This window comes from Acomys russatus, chromosome 4 (assembly GCF_903995435.1).
Source record: "Acomys russatus chromosome 4, mAcoRus1.1, whole genome shotgun sequence".
Lineage (NCBI taxonomy): Eukaryota > Metazoa > Chordata > Mammalia > Rodentia > Muridae > Acomys > Acomys russatus.
Window position 1 is genome coordinate 2,608,871 of NC_067140.1, and position 16,214 is coordinate 2,625,084.

The window sequence follows — 16,214 nt, forward strand, 5'->3', positions numbered from 1 at the left end:
GTTCTCTAGCCGTCTGGTTGGCTGTAAGGTGGTTGTCTGGACTCCTGTCTTTTAAGTTTCGTATAATCACATCTTCAGTGCAACAACACATTTCTCCTGCAACAGTCTACTTGGCAGCACAGGCTGACGCGCTGGCTCTGCCTCCACCAGGACTGAACTCCATCTACCCTGTAGGCCCAGATGGCTGCTTCCGCTCCAGCCTTAGCAGTGAGTGGAAGTCAGCAGGAGGTAGCCGGGGTGAGGGAAGAGCTCTTCTTCATCTTTTAAAAGCATAAGACAGAAATTGAACATATAATTGCCATTCATAGTTCAGTATTCATATGGTCAGTCATTCAGTCATATGATACACATACCTGTAAGGGGACCTGGGAGATGTAGTTTTTCCCGTGAGAAAAGAGAAGAAAGGATAGTAAAGAATAATGTGTGTGTGCATGCGCACACATGTGTGTGCATTTAAAATAACAGTGCTATTTACTCTGAGTTTTCATGCGTGTATACAATGCATACTGACCCACAACCCCTTGTCAGCCTCCCCCAAGCTCCCTCAGTCTCCACAGCTCCCTTCCAACCTCATGTCCTCTACTTTGATCCACCGAGTCCAGTTAGGGCTGTCCACAGATGCATGTGTGTGAGGTCATCCACCTGCAGGGACCTGAGCAACCTACCAGGGGCCACCTCATCGAAAAAAGTGACCCCCTCCTCCAGCCATCAACTGCCGGTAGCTCCTCAGCTAAGGTGGAGGATTCAGCAGCCCATACCACGCACATCCTGGGAGTTTTAATTGGCTTGATCCTGTGCAGGTAACCACAGCTGCTCTGCGTTCGTGCGTGCAGCAGCCATGTCACACCCAGAGGGCAGCGCCCACATCTCTCCTCCCCATCCTCCAGCTCTTGCATCCCTCCTGTCACCTCCTTAGCCATGCTCCCCAGCCTTAGGGAGATGCTCATTACGGATGTCCTGTCTATGGCTGAGCACTCCCAGGTCTTATTCTCAGCACTTTGAAGAGTAACGCCTCTCCGCCTTAGCCACTACCTGCCCCAGTGAGAAGCTTCTCTGACCAAGGCTGGAAGCAATACAGATTTGTATGTATAAATCCAAATATTAGACATTTAGCAAAACAACAGCAGTAGTTCCCACACCCACAAGGCCTATGACCTCTCTAGCCATAGTATCTGTTTATAGTACCAGGCATGAACTCCCTCTTTGGAACACAGCCTACAAGATTTGTCTTAGCCTTTCATTTATTTACTTGGGCAGCCAGCACTCCCTATGAGCTAGTTTTTTCATTTGGAAATTCTTACATTCATTTGATGCTCAAACACAGGTGTGTGCGAGGTGTGTGTTGTAAAGTGACATGGGGGTGTTTGTTTGTTTGTTTGCTTGCTTGCTTGCTTGCTTGAGACAGCATCTCAGGTGTCCAGGCTGGCCTTGACTTACTATGTAGCCGAGGATGAGATTGGTTTTCTGATCCGCTTACCTCTCCCTCCCCAGTGCTGCAGCTACAGGTTAGAAGCACCACACCCAATGCACACAGTGCTAGAGACCCAACTCAGGGTTTCGTGCACACTAGGCAAGCATTCTGTCAGCTCAGCGACTTGCCAGCCTTTTATTTCTTATTTATCTTAAGTTTTGAGACACAGTCTCATGTATTCCAGACTGACCTTGAATTTGCTGTAAGCACGTATAGACAAAGATGACCTTGAACTTCTGATCCTCCTGCCTCTACTTTTCGAGCACTGGGATTACAAGCCTGTACCACCACAGCTGGGTTTCAGGGTGGTAGAGTTGGAACCCTTGGCGTCTTTTATGCCAGGCTAGTGTTCTGCCAGCTGAACTGAATCCTGAACCCATTTACCAGATGGAGCATGGGCCCCATGAGGACAGATGTGAGGTCTTGCTTGCTCAATACTCTATCCCAAAATGCATTGCGGGACCTGGCCCACCCAAGTCATCCTGATACCAGGGATGCTGAACAGAAGACTGTTCTGGCTTTCAGTTATGGATGTAATGGTTTCCTCTTTAGCAACTTCAGTTCTTTGCCTGCCTAGGCCCTCTGGCTCCGCATCGCCCATGTCTGTGTGCCAAGCCTTTCTGAGCCTATGAAGTAAAATGCTCTCAGGGCCAGGAATCCTTACTGGGGTTAAAAATAAATGAAAGTGTATCAAAACAAGTTAACCACAAGAAATGACTTTGTGGGATACTTAGGCATCAGCTGTGGAGGCCAAGTGCAGGGTGCCAGGCTCTCACTGCCAAGCCCTTGCCGTGCGTGGCAGAGCACACTGCATTGGATAGAGATGCTCTTGGCCCTCCACCAATTTAATAGACCCAAAACTTACCATGCCCTGGTCAGAGAAAATTATTCTATTTTTTTTTCCTTTTTTTTTTTTTTTATTAATTTATTCGTGTTTACATCTCAATGTTTATCCCATCCCTTGTATCCTCCCATTCCTCCCCCCCCCCCCCGAGAAAATTATTCTAATTCCAGCTGTCACCACCTGCTGGAGCCTCAATTTCCTGTGTAGAAAGTGGTCAGTGACCACTATATCTGTAATATATTGCAAACATATTGCAGTCTATTAAAAATATATAATATAGTATATGTGCATATAAAATATTAATATATGAGACAGTATACAAAAATACAAATAATAGGGCTGGAGAGAAGGCTCAGGGGTTAAAAGCACTAGCTGCTCTTCCAGAGGACATGAGTTCAGTTCCCAGCACCTACACGATGCCTCACAACCATCTATAATTCTAGTTCCAAAGGATCTCCCACCACCTTCTGGCCTCCATGGGTACTTCTTGCATGTGGTGCGTAGACATACATGTAGGCAAAACATCCCGTACACATGAAATAAAATAATAAACTTTTAAAATACAAATAATGATGATGCCTAGCACAAAAGCAAAGAGGTTCTTATACTTTCTCAGTTTTCCATAGTCTTGTAAGGTTAGGGACATTTTGCTGAGGCAGACCCAAAGAAATGCCCAACAGTGATTTATTACGCAGTTAGATTCAAGCACTTTAGTAATGGCTATCTGGGCACTGGAGAGATGGCTCAGCAGTTAAGAGCACTGGCTGTTTTTCCAGAGGATCCAGTTTCAATTCCCAGCACCCACATGGCAGCTCACAACTGTCTGTAACCCCAGTTCCAGAGGCTCCAACATCCTCATACAAACATACATGCAGGTAAAACATCAGTGCATATGAAATAAATAAATATATATATATATATATATATATATATATATATATGGCTGTCTGTACAGCATCTGATAGATGGCATTGCATCAACCTCCAAGCTTTTAACTGTTGTATACTATCTCTAAGTTTTCTGCAGAATTTGGGTTGCCTTGGCACACAGTTTGGGGTCTTCCATCTATAAAGATTTTAAAGATGGAACCAGGCTGTCCATGCTTGTCACCGTTTGTATCTTCTGCTACCACCAGACTACTGTACTCCTGTCTCCAGCTCTTCCCACCTCACAGTTTCATTTGGTCACCTCCCTTTGGGCCGGTCCAAACCAGCGGCTCTACTCTTTCTTTTCTACTCAATAGCACAGTGCTTTTCTTGTATCTCTTTGTAGCTGGGTGCACATCTTTGCTCTCAGCTCGGGCTCAGCTGTGTAGCTCACTTTGCCCAAAAGTGTGGGCATAGTGGCGATGTGCCCGCTCTGAGTTCAGGTCTTAAAGGAACTTTCTGTATTCCCACTGGCTCTTGTAGTTTGTTTGTTTGTTTATTTGTTTGTTTTGAGACAGGGTCTCAGGTAGCCTAAACTGGCCTCAAATTCACTATGTAGCCAAGAATGACCTTAAACTTCTGATCCCCCTGCCTCTACCTCCCAACGGCTGGGTTTGCTGGTGTGTGGTGCCATGTCTGGTTATTGGCAGTGCTTGGGGATCAAACCCCCCCCCCCAAGGCCTTTGTTCCTGCTAAGCAAGCATTCTACCTACTGAGCTGAATCCCCAGATCTTTAAAAAAAAATCTTACCGTTTGCATTGCCAAGAGAACACACTTAGAAATCTCAGAAGATGGTGGGAGACCTGTGGAGCAGCCTCAGACCTGCTAGTGTGTGACTGGCAGCAAAGCATCACCAAGCATCATCCCACCAACCCACTAACTTCTGTATGGAGATAGACGAAGTGGCTACGATGTGCTATGATGTGGCCAAATGTCCTCTAAGGACCCATGGGTAAAGACCTTTTGGAAAGCAGGTGAACCTTGAGCATTTGGGGCCTAGTGGAAAGTCTTCCAGTCCTATGAAGGGAAGAGTGGCTCCCTGGTATTCTTTCCCACACCTTTCCCCCCCATGGCTGTCTCAAGATGAACAGCTCATTTCCCCACACACACACTCTGCCGTGGTGTGCTGCCTCACCACAGCTCCAGGTAACAGACCAACTGACCGTGAAACCAAACGAGCTAAAATAAACCATTTTAAAGCTCATTATGTCCTGTATTTGTTAGAATGACAGAAAACCAATTAGTGTGAATGTTAGTGGAAAGTTTTAGAGATATTCGTTACCCAGTCAGTGTTCTTGCCGCAGTGCAAGCTCTGTGACAAAGTCAAAATGAAACCAAATCTGATTGGCTCATGGGGTCACCACCCCCCCATGGTGACCCCATGCTCCATGAACATCAGCCACCATGAGCCAAAGATCTCCTGTCCCTTCTGCAGGTGGCTGTCTTAGACTCTGCCTCTGCTCCAGATAGTTGTATTATTTCAGGGCCACGTGACATGACGCCTGGAAAGAATTATTTCTGGTCCCAGTGTCTAAAAGCATGGCAGATGTGGTCAGCAGCTATGTTTCAAAACACTTTGGTTCTAAAGCATAACAGCTGAGCCAGAAGAGAATTTGCACAGCGATTTTATCTGTGTGCTGATATCGGAATGCATCTTGGGATGTAAAAACTCCAAAGAGAAAGAAATGGGGCGCTCCTAACAACTCACTTCAGGAGCTCCCTTCTACAAAGCTAGAGACAGGGTCTAAGCTCCATCCAGCACAAGGCCCATTTGCCTGCCTTATAGGCCTCACATTGGGAGGGAACCCAGGACCACCTCCATGCCACTAGAAGCCCCTCAGTTCTTGCTGGACATTGAACCCTTGCTTCATGTGCCATGCGCCAAGTGCCCACCGCTTGACAGAATTCTTTTTTTTTTTTTTTAAAGATTTATTTATTACATATACAGTTTTCTGCTTGCATGTATACCTGCAGGCCAGAAGAGGCACCAGATCTCATTATAGGTGGTTGTGAGCCACCATGTGGTTGCTGGGAATTGAACTCTGGACATCTGGAAGAGCAGACTGCTCTTAACTGCTGAGCCATCTCTCCAGTCCCACTTGACAGAATTCTTAGCCACACCCTCCTCAGAGTCCAGCTTCCCCCGTGTCCTTCACACCTGCTGCTCTGGGCACAAAGTAAGATCCTCCTCCTCTCCTTGATTTATAGACACTTAGTTAAAATTTTGCCTTTATTTTTTTCCTTGCATGAATTCTCAGGTCCTATTCCAAATCCACTTTGTTAATATAGTGTCATTTTTGTTTTCAGCTTTCTCTTGTGTCTTTAATTGTTTTCCTAACATTTTTTAAAAAGGCAGGATCTCACTACATAGACCAGGCTAGCCTGTAACTCACAGAGTTCCACTTACCTCAGCCTCCTGAGCGTTGGCACTGAAGAAGTGTGGCCCTAAGTCAGGCTCCATAACGTCTTTTCTCCTGGGGTTCTTGGAGGAAGACAGGTTTGATCCACTGTGGCGATGCCTGCAGAATTGCACTCCTGCTGGGCAGTTTCTGTAGGTGTTTGTCACTGTGGCTCCTGGGTGGATCTAGAGGTGCTGCAATGGCCTGAGCTGAGAGCAGGGGCAGACTTCATTTTGCTGGTCCCCTCCTATCTGTAACTAGGTTCTGTATCCAGGATGGCTATGCTAGCTCTTGGCTTGGGGTTTCTAATCCACGTGGGCAAGGTACATTTTTTTAAAGCCTGCATGAGAATATAACCCGTTTATTCCCACTGTAACATAAGTTTGGGTCTTGTTTGTTTCCATTTGGTAGGGTATCAACTCCGACAAAACAAGGCCATTCTCTCTCTGGTTTGGAGTTTCTGCTGTGCCCGGGGCAGAACTTGGCACATAGTAGACAATCAATAAATGTTCATTGGAAGGGATGAGGAAGGAATAACCTTTTCACAGTGTGCTGTGAGGAATCAGGCCTGGCTGGATCAGCTGGCAAGCAGCACAGTCCAGTTCAAATGCCATCTACTGTCTCACTGACATGCAGGTGGTGTCGCTGACTTGGTGACACCATCATTTCCAACCTCCGCTTTTGTTGGCTGTCATGACAGTTAGATGGCTACTGTAGCTCCAGGCATGTCATCCACATCTCAGGCAAGGGGAGGGGACAAAAAGCAAGAGTAAAGAGGAAGTGACAGTAACGTTCCCCGGGTTTTAGGAAAATAAAGAATTTGTTAATGTATAAGAGAACATTTCTGCATCGGTTTCCCTGTGGGGAACTGTTCACACAAACATGGGAGGTAGGGGTTTCGAAGGTGAGCATCCCTTCCATCAGGGCTTCATAGATGAGGGAGGAAAGAGTGGTAGACTGAGACCACAGGAGGGGTAGCAGCCCCAGAGCATATGGCTGCCCACTCTACACCGGAAGCATAAAAAAAAAACAAAACCCCTAAGGGGCATGCCTGTGCCTGCTCAGCATCACTGACCACCCCCAGCCTCACAACTCTGGCAATGCCTGTTTCACCAGATTCTCTGAACTTCTGGAACTACCACCAGGCATGAAGATATCCACATCCCTGGTTTCTTCCCTTCTTTGTTTTGTTTAAAGCATTGAAGCTTTAAATTTAAAAAAAAAAAAAAATCCCAAACTACGTTTTCCAACGAGAACAACGTTCTGTTCTCACTAATTCTACCTTTGGTGATTTAGCTGCCAGACTGAAGGAAGCTGGTGACTATACAGGTCAAAGATCCCTCAGGCCAGCCTGTAGCCAAGTCATTGCCAAGGACTCTATCAGGGACACTGAGATGGAAATACCAGGGGAGCCAGCTGCCGATCTTGGGCAGACACTGGAGTGGCTGAGGAGGGAGCTGGTAAGCCTTTTTGCCTTGTCATGTCTTCCTGTATTTTCCAAGGCTTCTGGATACACACACACACACACACACACACACACACACACACACACACACACACACACACGCCCCTCACTGGCTGGGACAAAGGGATTCAGGGGCTTGGGCACTGCAGACACCCCTACCTGGGGCAGCCACACTGAGTATAATGGAATTCTTAGGTACTGGGAAAGTGGGTCATGGCCTACTTAGGAGACACAGGGCGCTGGCCAGACTGGTTTTAGCATTGTATCAGGTGCTGGGACTGTACCCAGCTCTGTTGCTGTGTGGCCTCTTGTTAGTGCCTTTATCTCTCTGAGCCTCAGTTTCTTTAGTTACAAGATGAAGGTAACAATAATGCCAAGATGATGGGCGAGGGGGTGTTCAGTGAGAGATGTCTGTCATTTACCTAACAGTGCTCCGCACCAAGGGTTAAAACCTGACCCCTGGGGGACACAGTGGACATCCCAGCACATTAGCTGACAAAGCGGAGGCATGGACAAAAGTGAGAGTAAGGGTATATGTGGAGGTACAGATTTGGGGAGGTGAGGGGAAAAAAAGGAGGCCAGTAGGGGCAAAATTGATGCTGGGCTTGGCCTGGCCATGAGTACTGAAACCGGCTCCCACTGCAGAAGGGGCTAGAAAGAACCAGTGGGTCTGTGGGACTTCCTCTCAAGTATTGAAGCCAACTGTGCCTTGGAGAAGTGTGCAGGAAAACGTTTACTTGTATAGCTTCTTCCTGTCTCCTGTTTCCCATCAGTAAAGACTTTCCCCATGAGTCACTAATTCTCCTGAGTATCAATGCCATGTTACCTGAAAAGCCAGGGACCATGCCTTTCAATGTAGTGTTTTCTCCAGGTCCCAAAATAAGGAAGCATCTCAAAAATGTGTGTGCACGGCAGCCAAGAGAGGGAGAGACTGTGCAGGAGCACCAGAGGAGAGGGGAACAGGACAAGAGCATCCCAGTAGACCTTTGTGGGTTGCTAGGCAACGGGCCAGCTGGGAGACAACCCCAACAGGGTTTCTCATGGGGTTGCGGGGGTCACAGCTGCTCCTGAAGCTGCTTCTAAGGCACAGGCACACCGGCTGCACAGCTGCCCCCCCCCCCACACACACACAGACTTGGACTCCTTGTCTGTAAAGTGATCAGGTTGGCACACACAAAATAAAAATCACTTTTCTCTTTGCAGTGCTAAACCTGAGCCCTAGGACCTTGCACGTGAAATGTTCTACCATGGAGCCACATCCCAGCCTTTTTAAACACTATTTTTAGTGGAAGAATAATTTTAATTATTACCTCTTATAAAGAGAGACAAAGTTTGAAAATCTCTCATCCTACCCACTAGTGGTGCTAGAGGTCATTCCTAAGATTCAGTTGTGCCTGAGTTACTTCCTCGGCTGTTGAACATCTGCATCTCTGAACCCGTGTCCTCCTGTGTGGCCAAAGAGCCACATCCAGTGGCTTCCTGAGGGCTGTCGGGTTTGGGGGTTGGGCTGAGTGGTATCATGGGATAACTTGGGCTGGGGTAGGGCAGAGTTTTAACTGTAGTTGACTCTGCTTTCTTAAAAGGGGGTTTTGAATTATATTTTGTGCTGGCTAGTTTTGTGTCAACTTGATTCAAGCTAGAGTCTTCTGGAAGGAGGGAATTGCATTTGAGAAAATGTTTCTAGCGGTAGGTCATTTTCTTAATTAGTGATTGATGGGGGAGGTCCTAGTCCCCTGTGGGTGGTGCCACCCATGGGAGGATGATCCTGGGTTCTATAAATAAGAAAGCAGGGAAAAAAAAAAAAAGAAAGAAAAAAAGAAAAGAAAAGAAAGCAGGCTGAAAAAGTTATGACGAACAAGCCGCTCTTCTTCTTCTTCTTCTTCTTCTTCTTCTTCTTCTTCTTCTTCTTCTTCTTCTTCTTCTTCTTCTTCTTCTTCTTCTTCATGGCCTCTGCGTCAGCTCCTGCCTCCAGATTTTTGCCCTGTTTGAGTTCCTGTCCTGACTCCCTTTGATGAAGAACAGTGATGTGATGAACGAACTTGCTTTCTTCGTGGTGTCTCACACCAATAATAATCCTGACTAGGATAGAAATAGGTTATTTCTGTGACAGAGCTGACCATGTTGGGTTCTTTTGGGGTGTGTGTGTATGGGGGGGCAGATTGTAGAAGGACAATTTGGAGCCTCAGGCCAGAAAAAAAAACATCGAGTGTTCAAAGATCAGTGAGCTTTTCTGTGGGCTCTTGGAAGGTATGAGTGTGAGTGATGGAGGCCAGGCTTGTGAAGCTCCAAAAAGAAATCCGAGTTCCTTCAGGACTCTGTCAGGGCCATTTGCTACTTTGAGTTGAGAATCTGTGGTTCTGGTCAGCTAGGGCTAAAAGGGGATTAACAAAAGACTCGCGCCACTGAGGCAAAACCTTTACCTTACTGAGACAATGGATGCTGGTCAGCTGGAGCTGAGAAATTAGTGGTGATCAAGAAGAGACCAGCATCGCTGAGGTGAACGGTGCTGGGAAGTATGTCTTCGGAGACAGCATGCCAAAGGCTGGGCAGCTGGGCCTGTACCTCAAGCTGGCAGCTGACCTTGGCTAGTGTAAGAAGTACTAGTTTTGAAGCCGTGAAAGAGTCAGGGACAACAGCTGAGCCTTTGCACTGTGAGAGGCCAGGAAACGTCTTTGGTGCAGCCTCAGAGGCAGATGAAGGTCCAGAATTAAACGAGTGATGCTGAGAAGTTGAGCCCTTGCATGGTGAAGGGCGCCCTGTAGAGGCTATTGGTGAAAATGCAGCCCAGTTGAGGCAGAAGACCCCAGCATTCTGGAGATGGCAGTGACATGGGACAACCACCGAGAACAGCAGCAGCAGTGGAGTGGAGCCAGCGGGAGCCTGGAAGACAAGCTGTGTGTACAGCAAAGGGCAGAGACAGAAGGTAATCCAAGCTCTTTGGAGGAGCCCAGAAGATCTGAGTGAAACCCAGATATTGGACCTTAATTTATTTACACTGTTAGAATGTGTTTTGTTTTGATCTGATTGTGACTGTGCCTTGGTTCTGTTCTCTTGAAGTAAGAAAGTATTTAACTTCTCTTTTATTTTACAGGAGCTCATAGTTGAGACTTTCAACGTTTAGAGGAGAGTTTAGGTTTAAAAGAGACTTCGGCTTTTTAAAGAGACTGATTTTTAAAAATATTTATTTATTTATTATGTACACAGTGCTCTGCCTACATGTACACCTGCAGGCCAGAAGAGGGCATCAGATCACATTACAGACGGTTGTGACCACCATGTAGTTGGTGGGAACTGAACTCAGGACCTCTGGAAGAGCAATCAGGGCTCTTAACCTCTGAGCCACCTCTCCAGCCCCAAGAGATTGAATTTTTAAGTGTTTGAAAGGGTTTTTAAAGATTGTGGGACTTTTTAACTTTGTAAGATGTTTTATTTTTCTTATTTACTTTTTATTCATAATCATAAACTTAACTCTGCAATCCAGCTAGACTTGAGGGGAGTCAGGAAAATACAGAACCCAAAGAACTTCAGTGAGAGCAGAGAGGGCAGGGTCCTGGGAGCAGATGGAATGGGGTGCTCTCTTGAGCTACAGAAGGAACTGTCTGGTGGGTAAGATGACCGCAAGTCAAAAGAATTAGAGCTGCCCACAGTCTGAAATTGTGATCTTGCTGGTCTTGCCATTCCTAGACCCAAAGTGCTCCATGGCTTCCGCGATGCTCATGCCTTCCTTCACCTTCCCAAAGACCACATGCTTGCCACCCAGCCTCTCAGTCTTGGCAGTGTAAATTATAACAACAACAGCAACAGCAACACACCTGAGACCCATTTGTGTTTGGTCCAGCATTTGCCATGGACAAAATACCATGACCTGTATGCTTCAGGGTGAAGCGCTCATCCTCAAATGTCTCCCCTCAGATGGACCTGCCACCAGTGCCATTATGTCGTGTAAAGTCACCACCCTGGCACATGAATCCTGGAAAAATTCTATGAAAGGAGGAACTCGTACACCCAAATCTGTTGTCTCCAGTGTTTAGGGCATGAAGGTCTTCAGTTGTCTTTGGAACTTTGTTTGCAACCAGCTCAAAAAAGACATGGCCCAAGGGCTCACCATCACCAACATGTCAAAGAACACGGTGGGGCTGACCGTGCTGCAGTTGACCATGGCTGCAGCAAGTGGCAACAGGGGACAGCGGTGCCTGAAAAGCCTGTAAAATGTTTTATATTGTGATATTGATGTCATTGTGAGATCTTGGAGATGAACAAGGAAGAAAAGATTGAGGCTCAGCAGTAGTGTATTTGTGTGTCAAGCTGACAAGAAGGTGCTGGCAAGTTTTATGTCAACTTGACACAAGCTAAGAGTCATATGAGAGACAATAACTTTGAGAAAGTATTTCCCTAAGATCTGACTGTAAGGCATTTTTTTAATTAGTGACTAATGTGGGAGGGCCCAGTCCATTGTGGGTGGGGCCACGCCTGGACTGTTAGTCCTGGGTTATACGCGAAAGCAGACTGAGCAAGCTAAGGAGAGCAAACAAGTAAGCGGCATTCCTCTGCATCAGCTCCTGCCTCTCGGTTACTGGCCTGACTTCCTTTAGTGATGAACTGTGATGCAGAAGGCAAATAACCCCTTTCCTCCTGAAGTGGCTTTGATCGTGGTGTTTCATCACAGCAGTAGTAACCCTGACTAAAACAAACACCATGGCCAGAACAGAACAACTTACAGAAGGAAGGGTTGACTTACAGTCCTAGCGGGACTGTCACAGTTTGGAAGCATGACAGCAAGCGGCAGACATGGTAGTTGGAGCAAGTGGCTGGTGGCTCATTCCTAAACCACGACAAGCAGGAAGCAGAGAATGAACTGGGGAATATGGCGTGTGGCTTTCAAAACCTCAAATCTCGCCGCCCCTCCCCCACCCCGTGGCATACTCAAGGCCACATCTCCTAAACCTACCCGAACACCGCCACCAATTTGTGAGCAAATATGCAAACATCTGAGCTTACAGAGGACATTCAAACCACCACGTCAAGCTTGGCAGCAAACACCTTTACCTGCAGTGCCATCTTGCCAGCCCTACAGCTGTGTATGACGTGCACCTGAGTACAAGTGTCCATGAAGTGCCCATGAGGAGAGTCTCAGATCCCTGGAGCTGGAGCTGTGGCTGTGAAAAGCATGGTCTTTATCTCAGCAACAGAAGCCTAATAAAGACCCGGGTCATCTAGCAATGATCTAAAGCACACAGGCAGTATGCAAACACGTTACCATTTGCTGCAAGCCTCTCGAATGCCCTTAGATCTTGGAATCCACAGGAATGGATCCTGGAGTCATCCTCCTTGAATACTGAGGGATAGTTGGCCTTTTGTGGCTTTTCAATGATAATGTTGCAAAATGACTTCAGCAAGGGGCTGGAGAGATGGCTCAGAGGTTAAGAGCACTGGCTGCTCTTCCAAAGGTCCTGAGTTCAATTCCTGGCAACCACATGGTGGCTCACAACCATCTATAATGAGATCTGGTGCCCTCTTCTGGCCTGCAGGTGTACATGCAGGCATAACACTGTATACATAATAAATAAATCTTAAAATAGGGTGCACAGCATAAAAATGTATAGAAATAGATTTGAACAAATAAACTCACAGCATTAATAAAATATTTAAATAACTCTCTCAAAGCAACTATTTAAAGAGTCAATTCTGATTCACATTCTTGCAAATCACTTTAACATATGGCTTAATAGAAGACAAGCGGGTTTCCCTGTCTGTTTCTGCATTCAGACTGCTGCAGGATATTTGATCCCAATGTGAGCCCTGAGATTGTAAACTGGAAAAGCCTGTTTCTCATTGTGGTGTAGCTCAGTCCTATCACACACCTTTAACCCAAGAGCTTTCTGTAAACATGATTGAATAAGGTTAACCATAGGTCAAGAGTTGGAGTAAGAAACCAGCTGGACAGGGAGTAAACAGAAAGGGGGGCATTGAGTTGAAGGGTATTTAAGACAGTGGGGCAGGGGTTATTTCTTTCTAGACTTGAGCTGGATGCTTTCTCTGCCTCTCTGAACTAGCAGGCTTTCACTCCAGCATTTGGCTCCTGAGTCTTTATTGGTAAAACCAAATGTTTGGCGCTTTTCTTTTAAAATTTAAACAATAATTGCATGTCATTGGTTTCTATAAAAGCCCCACTGTATGCTAATAAGAAAGCAAAAGCAAAAAGAGAAGTTTTTTGTTTTTGTTTTTGGCCGGGTGTTCCCGAGCCCTGCACTGGGATGCTGCTTAGATGCTCTAGCTGCTGGGTTGGTGTCACTTCGTTGACAGTGACAGGAGCCTCTAGCATGTCAATACCTGCCTGCTTGTGGTGGCCATTCTTAGCTGTCAACCTGACTGCATCTGGAATGAACTAAAACCCAAGTGGCTGGGTATACCTGTGGGGGATTTTTTTTCCTTAGTTAAATCATTCAAAGTGGGAAGATCCACTTTTAATTTGGATCTTTTGAGGTGGGAAGATATATTTATAATCCAAATCTTTTGAGGTGGGAAGATAAACCTGTAATGTAGGCCACACCTCCGGCGGCCTATGTAAAGGCCGTGGAAGAAGGAAGCCTGCTCTCCTTGCCGGCTTGCTCTCACTGTCCCTGGGAAGTGCATTCCTCGCTGGCATTAGAGCCTACTTCTTCAGGATTATGACCTATTCTGAAGAGCAGATGAGACATCCAACCTTGTGGATTGAACAACTACTGGGTTCTTGGACTTTTCGTTGGTGGACAGCTATTGTTGGACCAACTGGTCCATGACCTGAAGGCCACTCTATTAAATCCTCCTTCCATATATAGATCCATTCTACAAGCTCTGTTCCTCTAGACTGATATACTGATTATTTGTTTGTTACCTATGTTACCTGCAGAGCATGTCTTCCAACTCATCTGTCATTATAGCCTTGGAAAGGTGAGTAATTGGCTCTCAATTTTCTTAGATTCAAAACTGAGGCTTCAGGAGAATACGGCATGTATGGTTGGTACGAGGAGGTAGGGTATTGCCTCCACTGAGACAGTGATGGGAAAGGGCTGGATGCGCACAGACACCTGCCCCACTCCCACTGATGCCTCCTCTCTCCTAGGCTGAGATGCAGATCCAAGACCGGCAGCTGCTGCTCACCCTGCGGCATCTGCACAGCCTCCTGGAGGAGATTCGAGCCGAAAGTACCCACTGGGAGGAACCAGGGCCCAGCAGAAGCACATCGCCCTTCCGAGCTAGGCTGGGCTCAGAGGGCAGGGGCTGCCAGCCTGTGCCCAGGCGACTGGCCCAGCTGCTCCGAGGAGAAGAAAGCAGGCGAAGCTCCCTTCCTTAACCAGCCAGAGGACATGCGCCAAAACCCTCCCACCGCCAGTATAAATGTTGTGCCCGCTGCTTGTTCTTGAATCTGTTACTTCTTAACTGTCTCCATCACTTACCAGAGGGGTGTGTGTGTGTGTGTGTGTGTGTGTGTGTGTGTGTGTGTGTGAGATAAATTATTGGATGCTTCCTAAGTAAAACTGTTGCATAGGTTCCTGCAAATTATCAGCCTGGGTGATCATCCTATCTCTAGGAATTTTCCACAGGGCAGTTGTTAAAGAAAGATTAGGATGTGCAAAGATGGCTACCTACTGTTGCCTTGGTAAAAAATCAGGACACCCATCGTGACTTCCTGGCTGTTTCCCGAGTTCCCTGCAGGCATTCCTATCCCGATTAGTCTGATAACAACAGGCCCTGCTGCCACCACAGATCACAGAGACGAGCATGTCACCAGTCCTGGTCAGTCAACTGTGTGATTCACGTTGGCTCTCACATCATGTGTCATGGTCGGCTCGATTCATGGGCATGTGACTCAGCTAAGCCAACCACAGCCCCTCCCTGGAGTGGTGCTCTGGATCCTGCCAACCACACTTCCAGGGTTAGTTTGCCTTCTCTTAAACTGTGCTGATTTTTGCCAATAAACAGTGTAAGGTTAAACTCTGGGCCGAGAGGTTAAAGAAGGGACTGGCTCCTTTGTCCGCCGCAGGATCTTGTAGGCTTCTTGCGGTTCTTGGTGCCAACCATCAGCGCTCCCTCACCTCAGCAGGTGGCACCAGCTCTGTCTAGGTCCCTCAGTCTGGAGGCCCCCCTCTAAGTGCAAAGCCCCCTCTCTACAGGGCTCCTGTCTGTGCAGTCTGTAGTTTAATCCTTCAGCTTCCCTGTTCCCCCAGCACTGAGGGTGGTAGAGTCTTCCTGTAATTGCTAGCTTGGAATTCTTTTTATAACTTGTCATCTACTCAGTTCACTTTATCCTTGGTTAACAATTCTTTGTATTGAATTCTGTTTTTCGGTTTTGTTTTTTGTTTTTTAAAGTGGAACAAAGGAAACATGTGGCTTGTTTCCTACCTATCCCTACTGACACTACTTTTGCTGTTCTTGCCAACACAGCTCTAAGTAGCCTAATGTCTTCCAATGCACAAGACTCTCTAGGATGCACATGTCCAAGAGGAGATCCAGAGGGATGGGAATGCTCCTGTTTATAAGAAGCTGTAGGGAAAGCGCTCACAGCCCCACCCTTAATTGAGGAGCTAGTGACAGTTGATGGCTGCAAGGGAACGGAGTGTGTGGTCTCTGGTAGGTCAACACAGCACCACCCCAGTGGATGGCCATACCCATGAGTATAAAGGTAGTACAAACTGAACTCTATGGTAATAAAATAAAATTAAAATTAAAAATATAAAGTTGAAAAGGGGTTGGGATGGGGTCTTGGAGCACTTAGGGGTAGGAGTAGGCCTGAAAATACATAGAATGAGCGTATGAAACTTTCAAATAACTGATAAAATGCTATAATTACAAAAAAAGAAAAAAGAAAAAGAAATGTTAGGCCAAGGTTTGAGTCTAACTTAACCCTGCAAGCTCATGTGATACTTGGTGCTCTGAATCTACCCAGAACTCAGCGTTATCAATTGGAGATTTCGCCAATGTAGCCAGTGATAGCTGTCCTCCTAGCACTTGTGGGGACTGAGGCAGGAGGGTTGTATAAGATCTAAACCAGCCCTGGGCTACATAGTAAGGGCCGAGGCCAGTTTGGGCTGCAGCTGTGACTCAGTGGCTTAGCACTTGTCTCGCTTGT

General features: G+C 46.7%; 2 protein-coding genes and 1 pseudogene across 2 annotated transcripts in view; 2 read left to right on the forward strand and 1 right to left on the reverse strand.

The window, feature by feature from the left end:
• Snph (syntaphilin) overlaps positions 1-16,214 on the forward strand; it is a 714,025-nt gene that overhangs the window by 608,725 nt on the left and 89,086 nt on the right. The gene's annotated exons all lie outside the window — the stretch shown is intronic.
• Positions 6,957-14,459, forward strand: C4H20orf202 (chromosome 4 C20orf202 homolog). Its single transcript, XM_051143527.1, has 2 exons — positions 6,957-7,100; positions 14,208-14,459. The coding sequence occupies exons 1-2, from the start codon at positions 7,035-7,037 to the stop codon at positions 14,436-14,438; spliced, it is 297 nt and encodes a 98-aa protein (XP_050999484.1). The 5' UTR covers positions 6,957-7,034; the 3' UTR covers positions 14,439-14,459.
• LOC127188669 (peptidyl-prolyl cis-trans isomerase A-like) lies at positions 10,737-11,264 on the reverse strand (annotated as a pseudogene).

Excerpts from the sequence above, each read along its gene's own strand:
- C4H20orf202 (XM_051143527.1), top strand. The coding sequence starts at position 7,035 with ATGGAAATACCAGGGGAGCCAGCTGCCGATCTTGGGCAGACACTGGAG. Across the intron at positions 7,101-14,207 it reads AGTGGCTGAGGAGGGAGCTG|GCTGAGATGCAGATCCAAGA; the intron begins GTAAGCCTTTTT and ends CCTCTCTCCTAG.